This window comes from Seriola dumerili, unplaced genomic scaffold (genome assembly GCF_002260705.1).
Source record: "Seriola dumerili isolate Sdu_G_001 unplaced genomic scaffold, Sdu_1.0 BDQW01000044.1, whole genome shotgun sequence".
Classification (NCBI taxonomy): Eukaryota; Metazoa; Chordata; class Actinopteri; order Carangiformes; family Carangidae; genus Seriola; species Seriola dumerili.
This window is the reverse complement of record NW_019174299.1, coordinates 2,613,591-2,630,644: the sequence shown is the minus strand read 5'-3', so window position 1 is coordinate 2,630,644 and position 17,054 is coordinate 2,613,591. Positions and strand designations below refer to the sequence as shown.

At 37.8% G+C, this 17,054-nt stretch overlaps 1 protein-coding gene across 1 annotated transcript; it reads right to left on the bottom strand.

Annotated features, from left to right (window-relative positions):
- Positions 1–2,456: 2,456 nt before the first annotated feature.
- Positions 2,457–16,822, bottom strand: LOC111217609 (splicing factor U2AF 65 kDa subunit-like). Its single transcript, XM_022739561.1, has 11 exons — positions 16,774–16,822; positions 13,886–14,060; positions 12,908–13,011; positions 10,848–10,999; positions 10,610–10,726; positions 9,518–9,656; positions 9,323–9,402; positions 5,387–5,509; positions 5,212–5,298; positions 3,840–4,082; positions 2,457–2,588 (listed from the first exon to the last, which is right to left on the bottom strand). The coding sequence occupies exons 1-11, from the start codon at positions 16,820–16,822 to the stop codon at positions 2,457–2,459; spliced, it is 1,401 nt and encodes a 466-aa protein (XP_022595282.1).
- Between the last annotated feature and the right edge of the window lie 232 nt (positions 16,823–17,054).

Sequence of the window (17,054 nt, the reverse complement as noted above, 5' to 3'; positions counted from 1 at the left end):
CAGCCACTGGAATATTGTAAATATTTACTATGTCTGCTTTGACGCTTATATTGATGCTCAGGTTCATCACACCAGAAAACACGACTATATTGACAATAGCAATGTCACTGTTTTTGTTTGTAACAATTACACTAATAGCAAGTAGTTTATGTTAATATCAAGAATGGTGATCACAATATTTACACTCTGTGAATTTTATGAAGAGGTGCAGTTCTTCACTGTTATCACTGGAGGACAGTTTTTTGTGATTCTGCCCACCACCAAGAAACAAACCAAAACTGCTATAAATATCTAGATTATCACTTTTTTCTGTATCACCTATGACCTAAACACAACTGAAGAAGTGTGTTTATGTCATAGGTGATACAGAAAAAAAGAAGAATCCCACACAGACAGACTAACAGTGGATGCAAGCATTTATTCAAGGCAATGGCAGTGGCAGGGATTGTACAAACTAAAAATGATTTAAAATTTCGGGCCATCCAAAAATGTATAAAATACAGTAGTTTATTATCATTTGGTATGTTCCGCTAATTACATTAAAACACAATTAGTTTACTTCGAAACAGAACAGATAGTTTTCTGTATGTGCAAACCAGGTCATCATCCCAATTTCTGACGTATCTGTTTGGATACTGTATTTGTGCCTGCATTTTATTATGCAAATAAATTATATTTCATAATAAATGAATGCTCTAATTTAATACATTTTCATCAACAGATGCAAAACAGCACACAAAGAATAAAGCTTAAAAAATTCATTCAGTATGCTATCTACAAAACTTAAAGGTGCATTTCTTAACATGTGCATATCTGCTTTATTTTTTTTAAATAAGACCATGAAGACAGGTTTGATTTTGTTATTCTGATTTTGACAATTAATTGTTGACTATTGCTGGTTCAAGAATACAATTGACTGTTTATAAAGCCCCACCCCCTTCGTTACTGTTGCTATGTGGGTTTTACTTTCCGTTCTCACATAAGCTCCGGCAACCTTAGTCACTGTTAACGCAACAGTGACTAAGGTTGGTTAAGTTAACTCTTGCTTTTCATTTCCATTTTCCATTCTCACACAGCACATAAGCACCTGAAAATGCTATCATGGAAGATTTACCATTTAAATCCCATGTACTTTTTTACACAATGGTTCTTTGATTTAAGATAGACACAGACAAAAATAATTTCTCGTTTTTCAGCAAGCAACTGTTGTTTTCTCTGGCTGAAAGGACAACTGTCACTGACCATCTTTATAAGCTGTAGCTTGTTAACCAGTTAAGCTAACATTCACACTACTCCATTGGACCTGTTAAAAAAGACAACTGCATCTCCAGCTGATATTTTAATGTCTCCAGCTGAGTTATTTTAAGTGAGCTTAGTTATTTCTGGTATTTTAATGAAAATGTAAGATCAGACTTTAATTCAGTTTGGCTGTTTATCCGACATTTGAATTGCACGTTTGTATTTTAAACTGTTTTCAAATGTTTTTACTTTTAGGATTAAGACTCCCCAATGTGTTTTGTTGCTAACGTTAGCCTAAACTGTGATACCATCACTAATGCATAGTATAAATTATATACTTATTAACCTTGAAAATAATGTTTACATTTACAGTTACCGTTAGGAAGTTGCTATTGGATAATCACTGTTCGAGGGAGGGGTTTAAAACAGTCAACAGTTTTTGATGAAATCTTTTCAATGATGATTCATTTTTTACTCAGATTATTTTCTAATTCAAGTAGCTTCCAGTGTGCATGGCCAATTTTATTTGTTTAGACATGATTATTTCATATTTACAAAATGACCTTTGAGGCTGCTCCGACAAAACGTATCTTCTCACATGACAAAACAAGTCAACCTTTGGTCTATATAAGCAGAACAGTTAATAGCATTGTATATGTTTAAGGAACATTAATATATGTATAGAGGAAAAATATTACTCTGGAAAAATAAATAAATAAATTAAAAACTTTTTTTTTTCTCATAGCCACACAATTAACATTATAATGGCTTCTCAAGTCTGGGTCTAAAACAGAAATAAATATTTGTGCTCAGGAGGGAAATCTAAACATTTGACTGTTGTTTTTCTCATATAGTGCATACTTGATAGACAGCTACTCTGGCATTGTCAGGCAGTATTAGTTTAGGTTTAGGTAAGATACATGTCACATTCATTCTACTGCAAATGTAATGTATACTACAGTCATTTTTTTTTTTAAATTCAGAATGAGTTCAGTTCACTGTAGGGGTATTAGGCTAAAGCTGGGAGTTAGATATTCAGTACTGAAGAAACACACACTGCAGTTCAGTTTGTAGAGTAGAAGATGTAATAAAATGTCTTTTCCCAGTCCAGTCTCTAAGGACACGTTCACAACATTCAGAGGAGTAAAGGAACTGACTGAACCCAAGCTTACAAACAGAAAAGAGGAGTGAGATTCTCCATCAGACTCATCTGTGCTTTAAAACTCGTGTCTGTGATACATGTCCGGATCGTAGTATTTTGTGACCACCACTCTGTTGGCAAACTTGCGGCCGGTGAGGGCTTGCATGGCTTTCTGACAGTCTGCAGCAGACACATACTCCACAAAGATCTGAAATCAGAAAGAGTAGGTATGAAGATCAGAAAAGGACCTCAGATGTACGCACGTAGGCATGAGAACTCATTCTGAGCTTCCACACATGTGTAAACTTTGTGACAAACATCTTGTATGGCCATGAAAACTTTAGAAAAAAGTCTGGAATGATGATTATATGTAAATGTTGTAAAACGTTGGCGCAAACCAGAAACGAATGCGAGGAAGTGAGATTCTGGTATTTTCAGGGACTTCTTGCAAAATCGTTGTGTGTTACTGAATGTAGTGAAAGCGAGACGTCTTCTCCTAACCTCTTTAATGCCACCACTTTACTGTTGTAGCTACGCAGACCTCACCAACATCACAAAACAAGTTTTAATGCAATTAAAGCAGAGTCTGTAATGGGTTAGAGTAGTGAGTTTTACCAGTATTGTTGCTCATTTGTCATTGAATGTAACCTGTGGTTTTATAGAAATGTCATTACTGATGTTGTGTTTGTTTGAAGGAGTTTATTTAAACCCTCCAGCCACCACACAGCAGCAGGATCGATCTGTGCACCTCCAAACTGAGAGATGGTGCTGTGTGAAAGTGGTGACTTCATTAATTATTAAAATCTCGGTCTGGATCTCATGGTAATTCAAGTTCAGCACTTTTCTGAGCACCAGACAGGTAAGATGTTACACACAGATTCAGTTTATATTAGATTCAAGTTCATACTGTGAAATCATTATAACTTATGATTATATTACATTATACATTAAATCCTTAAATCCTCGTGCAAAGTGCAGCTAAAAAGTTGAAATTAAAGCGTTTAGAAAAAAAGGGTCCCATATAAACCTGTAAATATTATTACGTTCAAATGGTAACATGAGGTTAGCAAAGAATTAATGTTTAGTCTCACAAAGCCATGCTGCATGTGGTAAGCTATGATTTTCCTTAAAGATTCAAGTCTTCGTTATCACAGCAAGCTTGATGCTGCAACTGCTGCTTCTTCATTTAGTAGCTTTATTCAGGTGGCTTATTTAGCAGAACCTTGACAGCACTTCCACAAGAGCCACCATGTTTTAACTGTTTGGAAATTATAAGCAAAGACCAGTTACAGTGAAGAGAAAAACATAATTTCTTCTAACGCAAACTGAGCTTTTAATTCTTAATTAGCCTTTAATTTGGTTCGATAACCCAAGTTTCCTGGAGTTAATAATAAGTCTAAACTTAAAATATAGAATATAAAATGTAAATAAAAGGGCACTTTACAAACACAGGGCTCACCTTTCCACAGCCGGGGACTTCCACACCGTCGACGGGCCGGGGGATCTCGATGGAGCGGACACTGCCGTACTTGCAGCACTCCTCACGGATGTCTTCCAGGATCTCCTCGTAGTCTTCGTCGTCCACCAGCTCCTCAGGCATCACCATGTTGAGAAGGCACAGCACCTCCGTGGGCATGCCAGAGTTCTGCAGCCTCTGAAGCCCAGGGACCTGCAGCGTCACTGGGGTCTCTATGATGGAGGTCTACAGGTGGAGGAAGAGTGAGTATGTACATATTCAGCTAAGACTCAGTACTGTAAATAAACAAGATCACACTCCAGACTCACAACCTTGATCTCATACTAGATTTATTTCCCATAAAACCTGCTGCTTCATGTCCCTGAATCTTTAGTGTCTTTAGTGAAATCTTTGGAGTGAATTAAATGTTGGAAGTTATTTTTCTGTTGACCTTTCACACCCACAACCTGCCATTGTGAGACTGTGTGGAGGCTGGAAATTCCAATAACAGTCGGGCTTATGTGTGCGTACAGTTTTATTCTAACAGGCCTTTTTAACAGAGGACATTTTGACACATCATAGTTGGAAAAGCACAGGTGTTCCCAGAAAGCGTTTTCTCAGGAGACCCAGGATCTTTTCACCATAAATGAAGTCTGATTTTTCAACATAAGTGTGAACAACAGATCAGACAATTTGTGTATATGCTCTTTTTTTGTTGTTATTCTCAATTCTTTTATAATACATGGCCCTGTTTTAATCCTGTACTGACAAGACAAACCAGTACATTTGGGTCATGTTGGTGCAGCAGCAGAAAGTGCTAAAGGGCTGGGTGGCAGTGAGTATGAATCGGAGGGTGTGGTGATTAGTTAATTAATCCTGTGACAGTTAGACTTGGCCGAATATCGCGATATTTCCTGCCATATGCAATATTTTCCATAATACTTCAAGGTACAATGTACATGAAGCAAAGCAGAGACATACATACATACACATACACACACACATATATATATATATATATATACATCCTGTACATGTATATGTATGTGTGTGTGTGTGTGTGTGTGTGTGTGTGTGTGTGTGTGTGTGTATTTTTTTTGCTGTTTTACACAGTAAAGCTTTGCTTTATGCAAATAAAACTCACTAAACATGAAATACAATAATATAATTCTGTATTATTTAAAAAACAATTTAATGATATCATTAAGAACACACACACACGGATTAATGCTTTCATTTGTTAGTGTCGTTACACTATCATAGTTTCCTGGGACAATTGAATGGAACAGAACCATTGTCATTGTTTTTGATAACAGCTACGCTTTTCCAGCTGTGGCCTTTAAAGAGGGTAAAGGGTAAACAGAGTCCTACTCACAGGATTGGCGTTTTTAGCTCCCACGCTCGCCCTCTGGACGATCAGCTTTTTGTCTCCCAGTTGCATTCCATTGAGCCCAGCGACAGCCTGGTGAAGACCACACAAAGAGCTCTGAGCAGCAGATCAAACACACGGCTAATGATCTTAACACAGAGAAGTCACACACCATCGTTACCTGATCAGTGGCGCTGATGTCGACATATTCACAAAAGGCGTAACCTTTTGACAGTGACGTGGCACTGTCCTTCACTAGATTGAACGCTTTGAGCGGCCCGAACGATGTCAAGAGCTCCTTCACCTGCACAACAGAGTCAGACAACAAGATATGAGACTGACAGTTCACAGTGAACATAATGTGTCATTCTACAGAGTGAATTCTAAATGTCCATTTGATACTCAAAATCAGATCACAGGGAATGGACTGAAAATGTTTACTGTATTTAACACCATGATTAAATACAATTTGCTATGGTAGTTTGTACACATGTGCATTTCACATTTTATGGGCGATGCATTGCTAGAGAAGACAAAATTGTCTTTCGAGGTCTGAGTATTACATAATAACCTCCTGACCTGTCAGAGAAAATTTACTGAGATCATCTGGAATACAGCTGCAAATCACGATTATCTTCACTATCAGTTATTTTTATTTTTTTGATTATTCGAGTAATAGTAATTAAGGCCCCCTCACAATCTGTTTATTTTGTCCAATCAGTGGTCTGAAACACAAACATGGTAAGTTTACTGTTGTAAAAGACTAAAGAAACAATCAAAAATTCATATTTGAGAGGCTGGAATCAGTAAATTTGGGGAAAGTTGCTTAAAAATGACTTAAAAACAATTAATCCATTATCAAAATGTATCAATTTTCCATTAGAGTTGTTCCGATACCATTACTAGTATCTGAAATACCTCTGATACTGCCTAAAATATGGTCAAACGAGTTTTCCCTGAAATCAATTCTTCTTCGCCGCTCTAAAACAGTAGTTGCCAGTGGCTGCACAGCACAACTTCCTTTGATTGTTTTAGAGCGCCAAAGAAGAATTGATTTCCGGTAAATAGTGTAACAGTAGCCGTTAGAAAAATGTCAGCAATTTGGTAACATGGCACTGGTACGTCCCAGCAGTAAAAAGGCAACGTGTACAGTCTGCAAGGCTTTAATTTCAATGGGAGACACTAGAGTTAGTACAACTAGTGCAGGAATTGTTGTTTATACCTAGATTCATTTCTTTATGGCTGACAGTCAAATGAGATAATAAAAGAAAGATTCTATGTCATTCATGTATCTGTTCATGTTTTACAAAGGGTTCACCCTGAGCCATGACATACAACAATGACAGCAATCATATCACATACAGGGTTAGTAGGCTACAGCTGTTAATCTTTTTTTCAACACATTGCTATTGGATAAGTACTCAGTATCGGCCGATACACAAGTTCAGGTATCGGAATCGATATTGTGAAGAAAAAATTTGTATCGGAACATCTCTATTTTCCATTGATTAACTAATCAATTAATTGACTAATCATTTCAGCTGTAATTTGGAGTGTTGTTGAGTTACACATAAGAAAATGATAAGGAAAAAGTGATGATAGTCTCGTATCCAGCGATTCACAGACTTATTTTTCAGGACAAGCTCAGTAATAAATGATTTATGTTGAAGAAGAAATAAAAAAATGATTTTATTTAAAGTGGTTTAAGTGACTCTCTGGTGGTGCCTGCACCAGAACAGTCGGACAATATGTTTATACAGTCTTACCTTTACATTAAAACATGAACACACCCCCACTCCACCCCAAAAAAACACCCCCAACAACAATAACTACATCTCCAAAGCTTAATGATCAGTCCTTAACCCATAATTCCCGGGTCCTAAACGCGCTCCAAAAGCATGATGGGAGAGAGAAAGCAGCCAGTAAGGGAGCCTGCTGGCTCGGAGTGTATCCGTGTGAGGACCAGAATGTCTTACTTGCCTTGTGTTACATGTTGGCATGGCAGCAGTAGATGAGTACTACTGAACAAATTATGAGCGCAGACTTAACGATCTTACAGGCCCCTAGCTGGGGACAAAGTGGGGGAACAAAAATGAAAGAGCTGTGAGTATCAACGCAGTGGCAGTGACTGCAAGTATATATATACATATATATATACATATATATATATATATATATATATATGTATATATATAAAAAAGTCAGTGAATAATATACATCAGGCTACATGTGCTCTGTAAACTAATTAAGAGTTAATGAGACAGAATGGACAGTTAGAATTAAATTCACCGTGTGATTCACATCATGTGCTCACCTGGGAGCAAAGATGGAGCGCTACTGTCAAACTGCTTCCTCTACACAAGTATTAAAATAGAGACCGTATGCTGTCCTATTTATCAGCAAACATTTACTTTAAGCTTTTATATTCTCAAAGAAAAAGTCCACCCTTAAATTCTCTAATCTATTTAATTAATATTCATTTACAATGTACAACGCATCAACGGTGTGAAGTTACTTTTTGTTGTATCCACTTTCTCTCAGCCTGCCCAACTTAACGGGCGACCACCGGAGACCACCAGAGATGGAGCCTTGTTAAACTTGATAAAAGTGGGACTGCAGGTACAGCACAAGCAGTGAAGGATTTTCTTACGGTTGATACTGACATTGATATTTGAGAATTTCAAAAATCAATATTAATTCTTTTTTAATAAACAACAAACTTGTTATCTATCTCTTAGATTTGTTCTTTAAACAGTTAAGATACATGCTGAGTGAAACACTTTACATTTAAAAAAAATCAACTTATCAGTTCCCTCTGGTGGAGAAATTATGTAACAGAGACTAGAGATTAAAATTATCTCAAACCTAATTTAACATACAAGTACTGATCACTATCAGCGATCGCTGGTGTACACAGCAATATTAATATATCTGCAATAAGATGATATCGATCTGCGATTTACTGGTCTGGCTCCAGCTGCGAGCAATTATTATTTTCTGTATTGATTGATCTGCTTAGAAATTTAGAAACTTTATAAGCGGCTCACACAATTACTTCAGGGCTGCAGTTAATGATTACTTCTTTTGATAAATTGATAGTTGGGTCCCAACGTGTTGAAAAACATCCATCACAATTTCATTACACCCAAGATCATGTTATTATCTTATTTTGTCCAACCAAAACTTCAAGACTGAAGGTACCGAGTTTGTTATGATAAGAAATTAATAAAAACGATAAAACAATTAATCAGATTTTTGTTTCATCTCAGTGATAGATTATCAACATTTTTCTGCTTAATCAGCTGAACCTACAGCTACTTAACAGTATAGTTCGTTAAGTTTTAAACACAGCCACAAACACTATTCAAAATAAAACCTCTGTTGTAATGGAAGGATCCTGGTCTAGTTAGCATCCTGCACTATGATTTATTTCACCTTCAGTGACTGAGAAACGTGAACAACTGTGTGTCCATAAAAATGCTTTTACTCTGTACATCTGAGGCACTGACACCAAAACCATTTCACCATCCATGGTTAACGTTTCCTGCCCAAAGTCACGTTAAAAAATCTAGAACACAAACACATCACCAGTAATGTTTTTAGCAGGTGGACTTTTCCTTTGACAATCCAACATTCAGGCCTAAATACCACACAGAAATTACTGCATGTCTCTTATGTAAATATACTGGACATTGCTTACCTTTCCTAAATGAGTACGCTTAACATGAGAAAGGTATAAGCAGTTTACTTAGCCAAGTCACAAAAAGTCTTCTTATAATATTCATATAGAATTAACGAGAGCATAAGTATAGCATAAAAAAATAAAAGCTTGTGCTACAGACATTTCTTTTGAAAAAAAAGCCAATTATGTGTAGAAGTTGTTCATTGTGAGTACTTTAAAATATCAGGTCATTAAATATTAACCTGTTTATCTTTCCCCTATACTGTGTTTCTGTCAACTTTAATTGTGTTTTATCTTTTTTTGCAATACTGTGGGGTCATTCACTTCAAGCTATTTTTGACTTCTGTGTTTCAGTGTAACAAAAACCTCAGCAAGTGAGAGAAAAAACTTGAGGAAACATGAGTGCACCTGTTCAGTCTGTTCTCAGTTAAATACCTGGTCATCATTAAGATAGTTTGGCAGGCCTCCTATGAACAGTTTATGGGGGGAATCCGGAACGACGGTGGAGACGACACCTACACAAAAATGAAAAATAAAATGGTTCAATCAAAGTTTCTCAAATCAAAATGAATGAATTACATAGTAGAGCTTGTTGTTTTAAGGCTAAAAAAAGAACCATCAGTAATGAACCTGGGACGTGGAAAGCTGGCTGCTCTGAGATACCGGGCAGAGGTCGGTAGTCATGAGGTCTTCTAATCTTCAGCGACTGACCCTGGAAAATGATTCCATCGAAGGCCATGGCCTGCGTCGTCTCATCTACAGACCGAAACTAGAAAAGAAAAAAAAACACTTTGAGACTTCTGCTGCAATGTTTGCTCACAGCAACATGATGATGAAGGAGGAAAATGACTTTGCAGCATCAACAGGTATGCAGCAAATCTTACAGTGGCCTGTTACTGTCACACGTTCATATCATGAATTTACCTTGTCTGTATGTGTGTGTGTCTGCAGGTTGGTTTTGTGTATGTAGACAATATTCAACATGTGGGTTTTATGTTTTCCTTTCATTTGTTCCTTGTAATCTCTGGTTTTGATAAGAGCTATATGATTAAACTCTATTACCCTCATCATTTTAAATCCTGGCTAATTACAACAACACAAACATCTGCATCTTTTGCTGTTAACCTCAATGTTCATTTGTACTGTCCTCCTATTGCTCTTTGATAAAAAGCAAGAATTTCAAGACGAGTTTGCTTGAAGCCTTTTTCTGTTTTCATCATGGTTAGGGCTACTCGTTTAATCCCACAGCTCCGTCTCATCTGTCATGTTTGTTTTTTTATAAAAATAACTGCAGTAGCCCCAGATCTGTCCGGGCAGCAGACTGAAATTGACTCTGACAATGTTTTATTTTTTCACCTTGGGGAGGTCAAGACTGTCTCAAAAGAAGACAAAGGGTCTACAGCGCTGCTAGAAGCTCAGTAAGGCAGCAACGTGCTGCTAGCGTGGCTAAAAATCTACCAAGCAACACAAACGCAGCACACAAACATCTTTACTCATACAGAAAATAAATGGAAAGGCAACAGTGGAGCGCGATGGCACAGACTAGAGAGCTAAATCAGGTTCTGGATACAGAGAAAATATTTGTTAGGAGGATAAATTCAATGTTGTTTTTCATGGGATTTTCCCACAATAATCAAAATATACAAAACTGCCGGCCTCATCTTTTTATTTGCAGAAGCAAAAATCTCATGGAGTGGCTGAACCGGGATCAGAAACACATACCTCTAGGAAAGCAAAGTTTTTATCCTGATTAATCTGCACAGCAAGTACAGGGTTACTTGGAGCTTGTGAAAGGCCTGCAAGCCGCATCTGAGCATTAAAAAACTCGGCCATGGACTCCTGTGGAGAAAGAAAACACAAAGCATGGACTGGACGCACTGGACATGTCTGTGTCGGGTAAAGATGTCACATTTATTGGAATAAACTGGAGGACAAAGAAACGAGTAACTGGAGACTTTACCTCAGTCACTCCAAAGGGAATATTTCCAACATAGAGGCGTCTGGCTTGTCTTGTCATCTGACTGCCAACTATGGGCACTTGTGTCGGTGCTGCAGCCACTCCAGTCGTGGTGGATGTTGCCAGCAGAGCTATTGTTGGTATTTGCCCGGCCGCTGAGGGGAACATAAAAGACAGAGCTTCACCTTCAGCTACAGAGCTACTAGCCTCTGCAACATTTGCCCCTTTATTTCATAACATATTTTTGGAATGACTCATTTCTAGGTGATTCATATGAAGTGAGCATTAATGTGATCCCTGAAATTTCTGTAAAAATTGAATTAATAATGAAAGAGTAAAATCTGATGACAGGAACCTGAAGCCCACAACTCAACAGCGGTTTTAGGACTTGACTTGTTGGTCTCTGTTTTGTCCAGGATTTGACTATTTCTGAATGCTGGCTCTACTTTTTTCAAACTTAACTAAAATATTAAAAAAAAAAAATTTTTTATTTACTTGAGGTTTTCTCCCCAGGAGAAAGACCAGAAACCTGTGCATTTCATCTTCCTTACACATACAGTACATGCAATATTCAGAGATCCTGGAAATGAGTGTTGGGTAGCATGGATAAGATTTTAATTTTATTGTTTAATTATCCTGGAAAATCAATTGCGATGTTCATGGATAAAAATAACCAGACAGGACAGTTTGTTTGTGGCTAATCCAGAAGATTAAACACCTGATAAATCAATGTCACAGTGGCTCAAAAATTACATAAAAATGAAATGTTGTCATATTGGGGACCTCATTGATTTTCTCACAATGGTCTAATACAGGGGTTTTTAAAAGTCTCACACTGCGGACCTCCCTCCAGACAAAACTGTGCCCCCCACAATCCCCATATGTCCACAGGTTTTCAGCAGATGGCAGATATCTGTATATGAATGGACAGAGGAAAGTCTCATTGTTTCAGGAAGGTAAGAACCATGTCAATGTGACACCGCCAGCCGCAATAACATCAAAAAATGTAGAAATAGTTCCATTCTTATTCTTCTATTGTTATTCTTTTTCTTAATTCTATTTGGGGCTGATGATGAAAACGGTTCCCGTTACTTGGGAGCTTTGGGGAATGTAAACACAAAGCAGATATAATGTTGCCAGAGTCACTGAGTTACTGTTTCGCTGCGACTTTAGCCCCGTTTTTTTTTTTGCTTACATTTTTTTACAAATTGGCATCATTAAAAGTATGCAGAATCAGCTACTAGCAGCACCTGTTTGCAGTGTACCTGCGGATCTACAGGCAGTTATCACTGGATTCATTTGATATGGAAGAAAACATAAAAACGTACTTTCTTCAGAAAGTGTAAGTCACAATGAATCTAAGAATATTAATATCATGAGCCACTGCTGCAGCTGCAACTGCTGAGCGTGTTGATGAGCCAGCAAAGTCAGAGGTCCAAACTACAAAAAACTAACTTCCTGTTGTTTTTACAACATCAGCATTCACCTGACCCTTTCACCTCATGCAGTAACCTCGGGTTAGCTGGGACATTTAAATAGATACCACAGTATAAATGCTAAAATCTTTGATGGTAGACAAATTAATATTTCACACGCCATTTTGACATTTGTTTTTGCTCCAAAATTTTTTTTTTAATGGTTATGGTTGCAACTGGTCAGTTGATTGCCAGTGTTGTTCTTGACCTGGAGTAGTTCTTGAATTGACCTGGTCTCAGTTTCTTTTTCATTTTTATGCCTTTATTAGATCGGACGGTGAAGAGAGACAGGAAACACAGGGATAGAGAGCAGGGGAATGACATGCAGCAAAGGGTTCAGCCAGGGAGTCGAATTTTACGCCCCATGTGGTACTATGTGCCCTATCCACTCCACCATTGGGTCGCTCTAACCTGGTCTTAGTTCTGACCTGGTTCGACCCTTTCCAGAAGCAACTACAGCCTTGTGTAGGTCTTCACACAAGCTCAACAACATTAACACATGCAAACTCCTGAATGAAAAATCAGTAGGTGTAGCTCTGAAGAAGTCTGACTCAGAGACTGAAGAAGCACAGGGAACATGAGAGGTACCTTGCATAGCTTTATATTGCATTGGTGTGATGTGTTCAAAGCCAGGAGGAGGCACATCCCAGTATTTGCAGGTCCTTTTCTTTCTTGTTCGCCTCGGAGAGTGACTAGGTAAATAAAACGGACAAAATAAAAGCTCAAGCAGGAGAGGAAAATCTCATACATTCAGCCAATTTATTATTTTCATTGGACAATTTCCATATGAAACTACAGGACAACTAAGATGCATCAAAGACCCACCATGTAAAGTCAATTAAAAACACCTGAAATAAATGAGCCATTTATTCTGGTTGTTATGCTGTTAGCTGGTTCCAGCTTCTCAATGTGAAGATCTGCTGCTTTTCTTTACTTTACGTTTAATGTGAGTTCATTATTTCTGAGTTTTGGAAATTGGTTGGACAGAATAAGACATTTGAAGACGTCACATTGGGCTTACATTCACACTACATTACTGTCCACATCCTGCTCAGCACCAAACAGCAGACAGATTGTTCGAGAGCAGCTGGTGAACATAGTGGAGCATTTAGCAGCTAAAGAGCCAGATATTTCCCTCAGGAGCTGGTGGAGACCAAAAACAGAGCTAAAAGAGAGGGAATATTGGACTCACATTCATCAAGTGGACACAAGCATGACTCCAAATGAATGATCACGTTGCTCTGTACCTGCTGGATGTGTAAATGAAGCAAAAAGTTTACTATCTGAATTTAAAAGGTGATAATAGTTCATCGTTGTATTGTTTCCACCGCCTCCAAGTGACCAAAACTAGTTATTACAGGTTTAATGGTACTAGTGTTTTTGCTACTGTGACAAGTCTGCAGGGAAAACGTCTATTACGGATGGACGCGCTGTGTGATTCATGATGACACAGGTGTATTTCCACATTAAAATCCTGCCTGGTGTGGCTGTAACTCGTTGCTCTGCAGCAGACTGCTGACTGGGACTCTGCTGCTGGACTGCAGGAGGCAGCTTTCAGCCACTGACCTGTGCTTCTTGTGATCCCGGGAGGAGCTCCGGCGGTCCCGGCTCTTCCTGTCTCTGCTCCGGCTACGTTTCTCTCGGCTGCGGCTCCCTCTGTCTTTGCTCCAGCTGCGATGTTTGTCTCCTCGGCCTGCAGATCCACTGCGACTCCTCTTTTTGTGTCTCTCTCTTTCTCGCTCTGTGATCGCAAAAAAACAGCAACGAGAATTATTTACTATATGTCTGCCAATAATTACTGTATATTTATCTGGTAAATGCCAGTCCATGTTGTATTACTGGAATACAGATACTTAATATGGGCAATTAACATTTTTCGTATAAATAATTAAAAATCTGATGCTTTTATTGGTTTTTCTAACTCTTACTATGTTATTCCAAAGCCCACATCCCACCCACCACACACCCTGGGGGATCAAAAACAAAACAAACATGCAGGCCATTAAAATACAAAGCAAAAACAAAACAAACACACACACACAAATTTAATTAGATAAGTAAGAAATAAATACAGTGATTATACATGGTTGTGTTTTATCAGTTACAGGCATTAGGTTATATTTCTTGTACTGCAGACATTGTCACAGAATGGTTTCCATACTTGGTGGGATTCATCACCTGAGCTGTGAGTGGTATAACTGAGCTTTTACAACTTCAGGTGAACCATTGCCTCATCAACCCAGTAGCTATATGGAGGGGTGGGTTTATATTTCCAACTGAAATCAATATGAACGGCAGCAAAAACCGGGTCTGTGACTTTGTTACAATAATGCTTTAAGGACCCCGGCCCAAAACTGAATCATCATTTGAAGACTCAAAGGGAATGAATAAGGTTACTACGGCATGGTCACACCGTTGACAGGTTGGATCAAATTCTGGATAACGTTGGACAAGCCTACTTCTAGATGTAAACTAAACTGGATATGAACGTTGTATGGATCATCTCAGTGGATGATTTCCAGGTTTCATCCAGGATCCTCTCACTAAGATCATCCTCTCATTTTGATTTAAGGTGGACCAAGGAGGGGACGCCTCAGACTCTAAAACTTCATATTAGTGCTGCAACTAACAAGCTAAGCTTGATTATTGATTGATTATTTTCGTGATTAATCAATTCATCATTTCCTCTATAACATGGCAGAAGATACTGAGAAATCACAGTTTTGTTCTTTTTCCAGATTTCTTATTTTATCTGATCAACAGCCCCAAACCCAAAGACATTTAGTTTATTATTACAGGAATCTAAGAAAATCATTCATTTAAAATGTGGAACCACTGCATTTTAGTTTTTTTTAATTGACTTAAATGATTATTTGATTATCAACATTCTTACTGAATTATTGTTGTTAATCACCTAATTGATGAATCAACTAATTATTTCAGCTCTAGCTGCAACCAATGATTATTTTCTCAATTGAACGATAAGTTGTTTGGTCTTAAAAATGCTCATCATAGTTTCCTAAAGGCCAAGGTGACGGCATCTAGCTTTTTTTTGTCTGACCAACAGACCGTTATAATTACTCAAAATAGGGTTGAAACGATTAGTTGATTAATTAGCAACTACCTTGATAATTGATTAGTTGTTTGATAATAATTCAAGCAAAAATGACAAACAGCTGGGTCCAGTTTCTCCAGTCTAAGGATTTGCTGCTTATCTCTGTTTTTATATTCTAAGTTGAATATTTTTGAACTGTTAGTTGGACAAAACAAGACATTTGAAGAAGTCTGTGCTGCTCATTTTTCACTAATTCCTATCACATTTTAAAATATTCTGTTTCTCATCACATAAAACAAAGAACAGCAGGATATCCTCACACTGGACAGGCTGAAATTAGGGAATGTTTGGCATTTTTGCTTAAAAAGGTTAAAATGACTAACTGTCAATCACCACAATATTGGTTTTCAGTCAAATGACATCCATTAATTCATCAACTAAGATCTAAATGAGCTGTATTTAACTGTCATCTGTTCAGTGTTTTGTCATAACTGTGAAGCATTGTGACACTTTGTTTTCATATCAGCCTTTGGATAAACTTTGGAATAAATGTGTACAATTTGTCTCCCATCACTTGCATTGAAAATAAAGAAGGAATTAATGGGCACCTGGCTATTGTTTTAAGACAGGCTTGAAAAAATGTGAAGCTGTAGTTTAATTGTTGCAACAAAATTAATACAAATACATCCTGCTACTGATTTGTGCTATCCCCCTGACACCAACAATAAAACAACAATAATCATAAATCAACAACAATAACAATAATGATAATGACGATGACCTTTATCATCATCATCATCATCATCATCATCATCATCATCATCATCATCATCATCATCATCATCGACTAAGAAATAAAACAATGTGTCACAATAGCGAGAAAACACGGAGCATATGACAGATAAACAAAAATGGATACCTGATAACTGTTTTAAGACTGACTTGAAGATTGAGAACCTTTCTAGTAACTGATGCCGAATTAAAAAGTAGATCATGGTGATTCAGAAAATGTCATATTAGATCAATTACACCCGTGTGTATCCTTGTAGAAGCGGACGAGATTAGAAAAAACTACAAGATTAAATGGAGTTGTGCATCTCGCACAGGAGACTGGACAGAAGGTAAACCGTGTTCTCACACCGGTGCCCAGACTCAATTCAGAATTGTGTTAAATTTGCAACGACTGTACGGAGGCTGGGGGATGAAGAGGAGAGAATGATTTTATGCTGACATGAAAAAGGTAAACGAGCTGAGTCATGGCGGAGAAAACTGCTTGTTAAAGTTGCTGACAGGTCGGTTATTCATTCATAAAATAATATGAGGAGCTGACGTTACGCACAAGCGTTGCATTGCTAGCTTGCAGACCAAACTGGGACACAGACAGACCGTTAACACTCACCTTGTCGATTCTCGCTCAGCTGCTTCTCAAATTCCTCGAAATCCGACATTATAGCGGTTCTGTTGCTGTGTAAAAATATCGCAGGTCTAGCTTGTATGAAGAAGGAACGATAAACCTGGAAGGACCGCTGTCAGTGCAGCAAAAAGCCACAGAATTCTCCCGGAGTTAAGGTACACACAATAAACACACAACACCCGGTTAGAACCATCAAAATAAAAGCTCAACCAATCTGAATATGATTATTTGTGCTTCATGATGGGCCTTTTCTCTATTTTCTGACT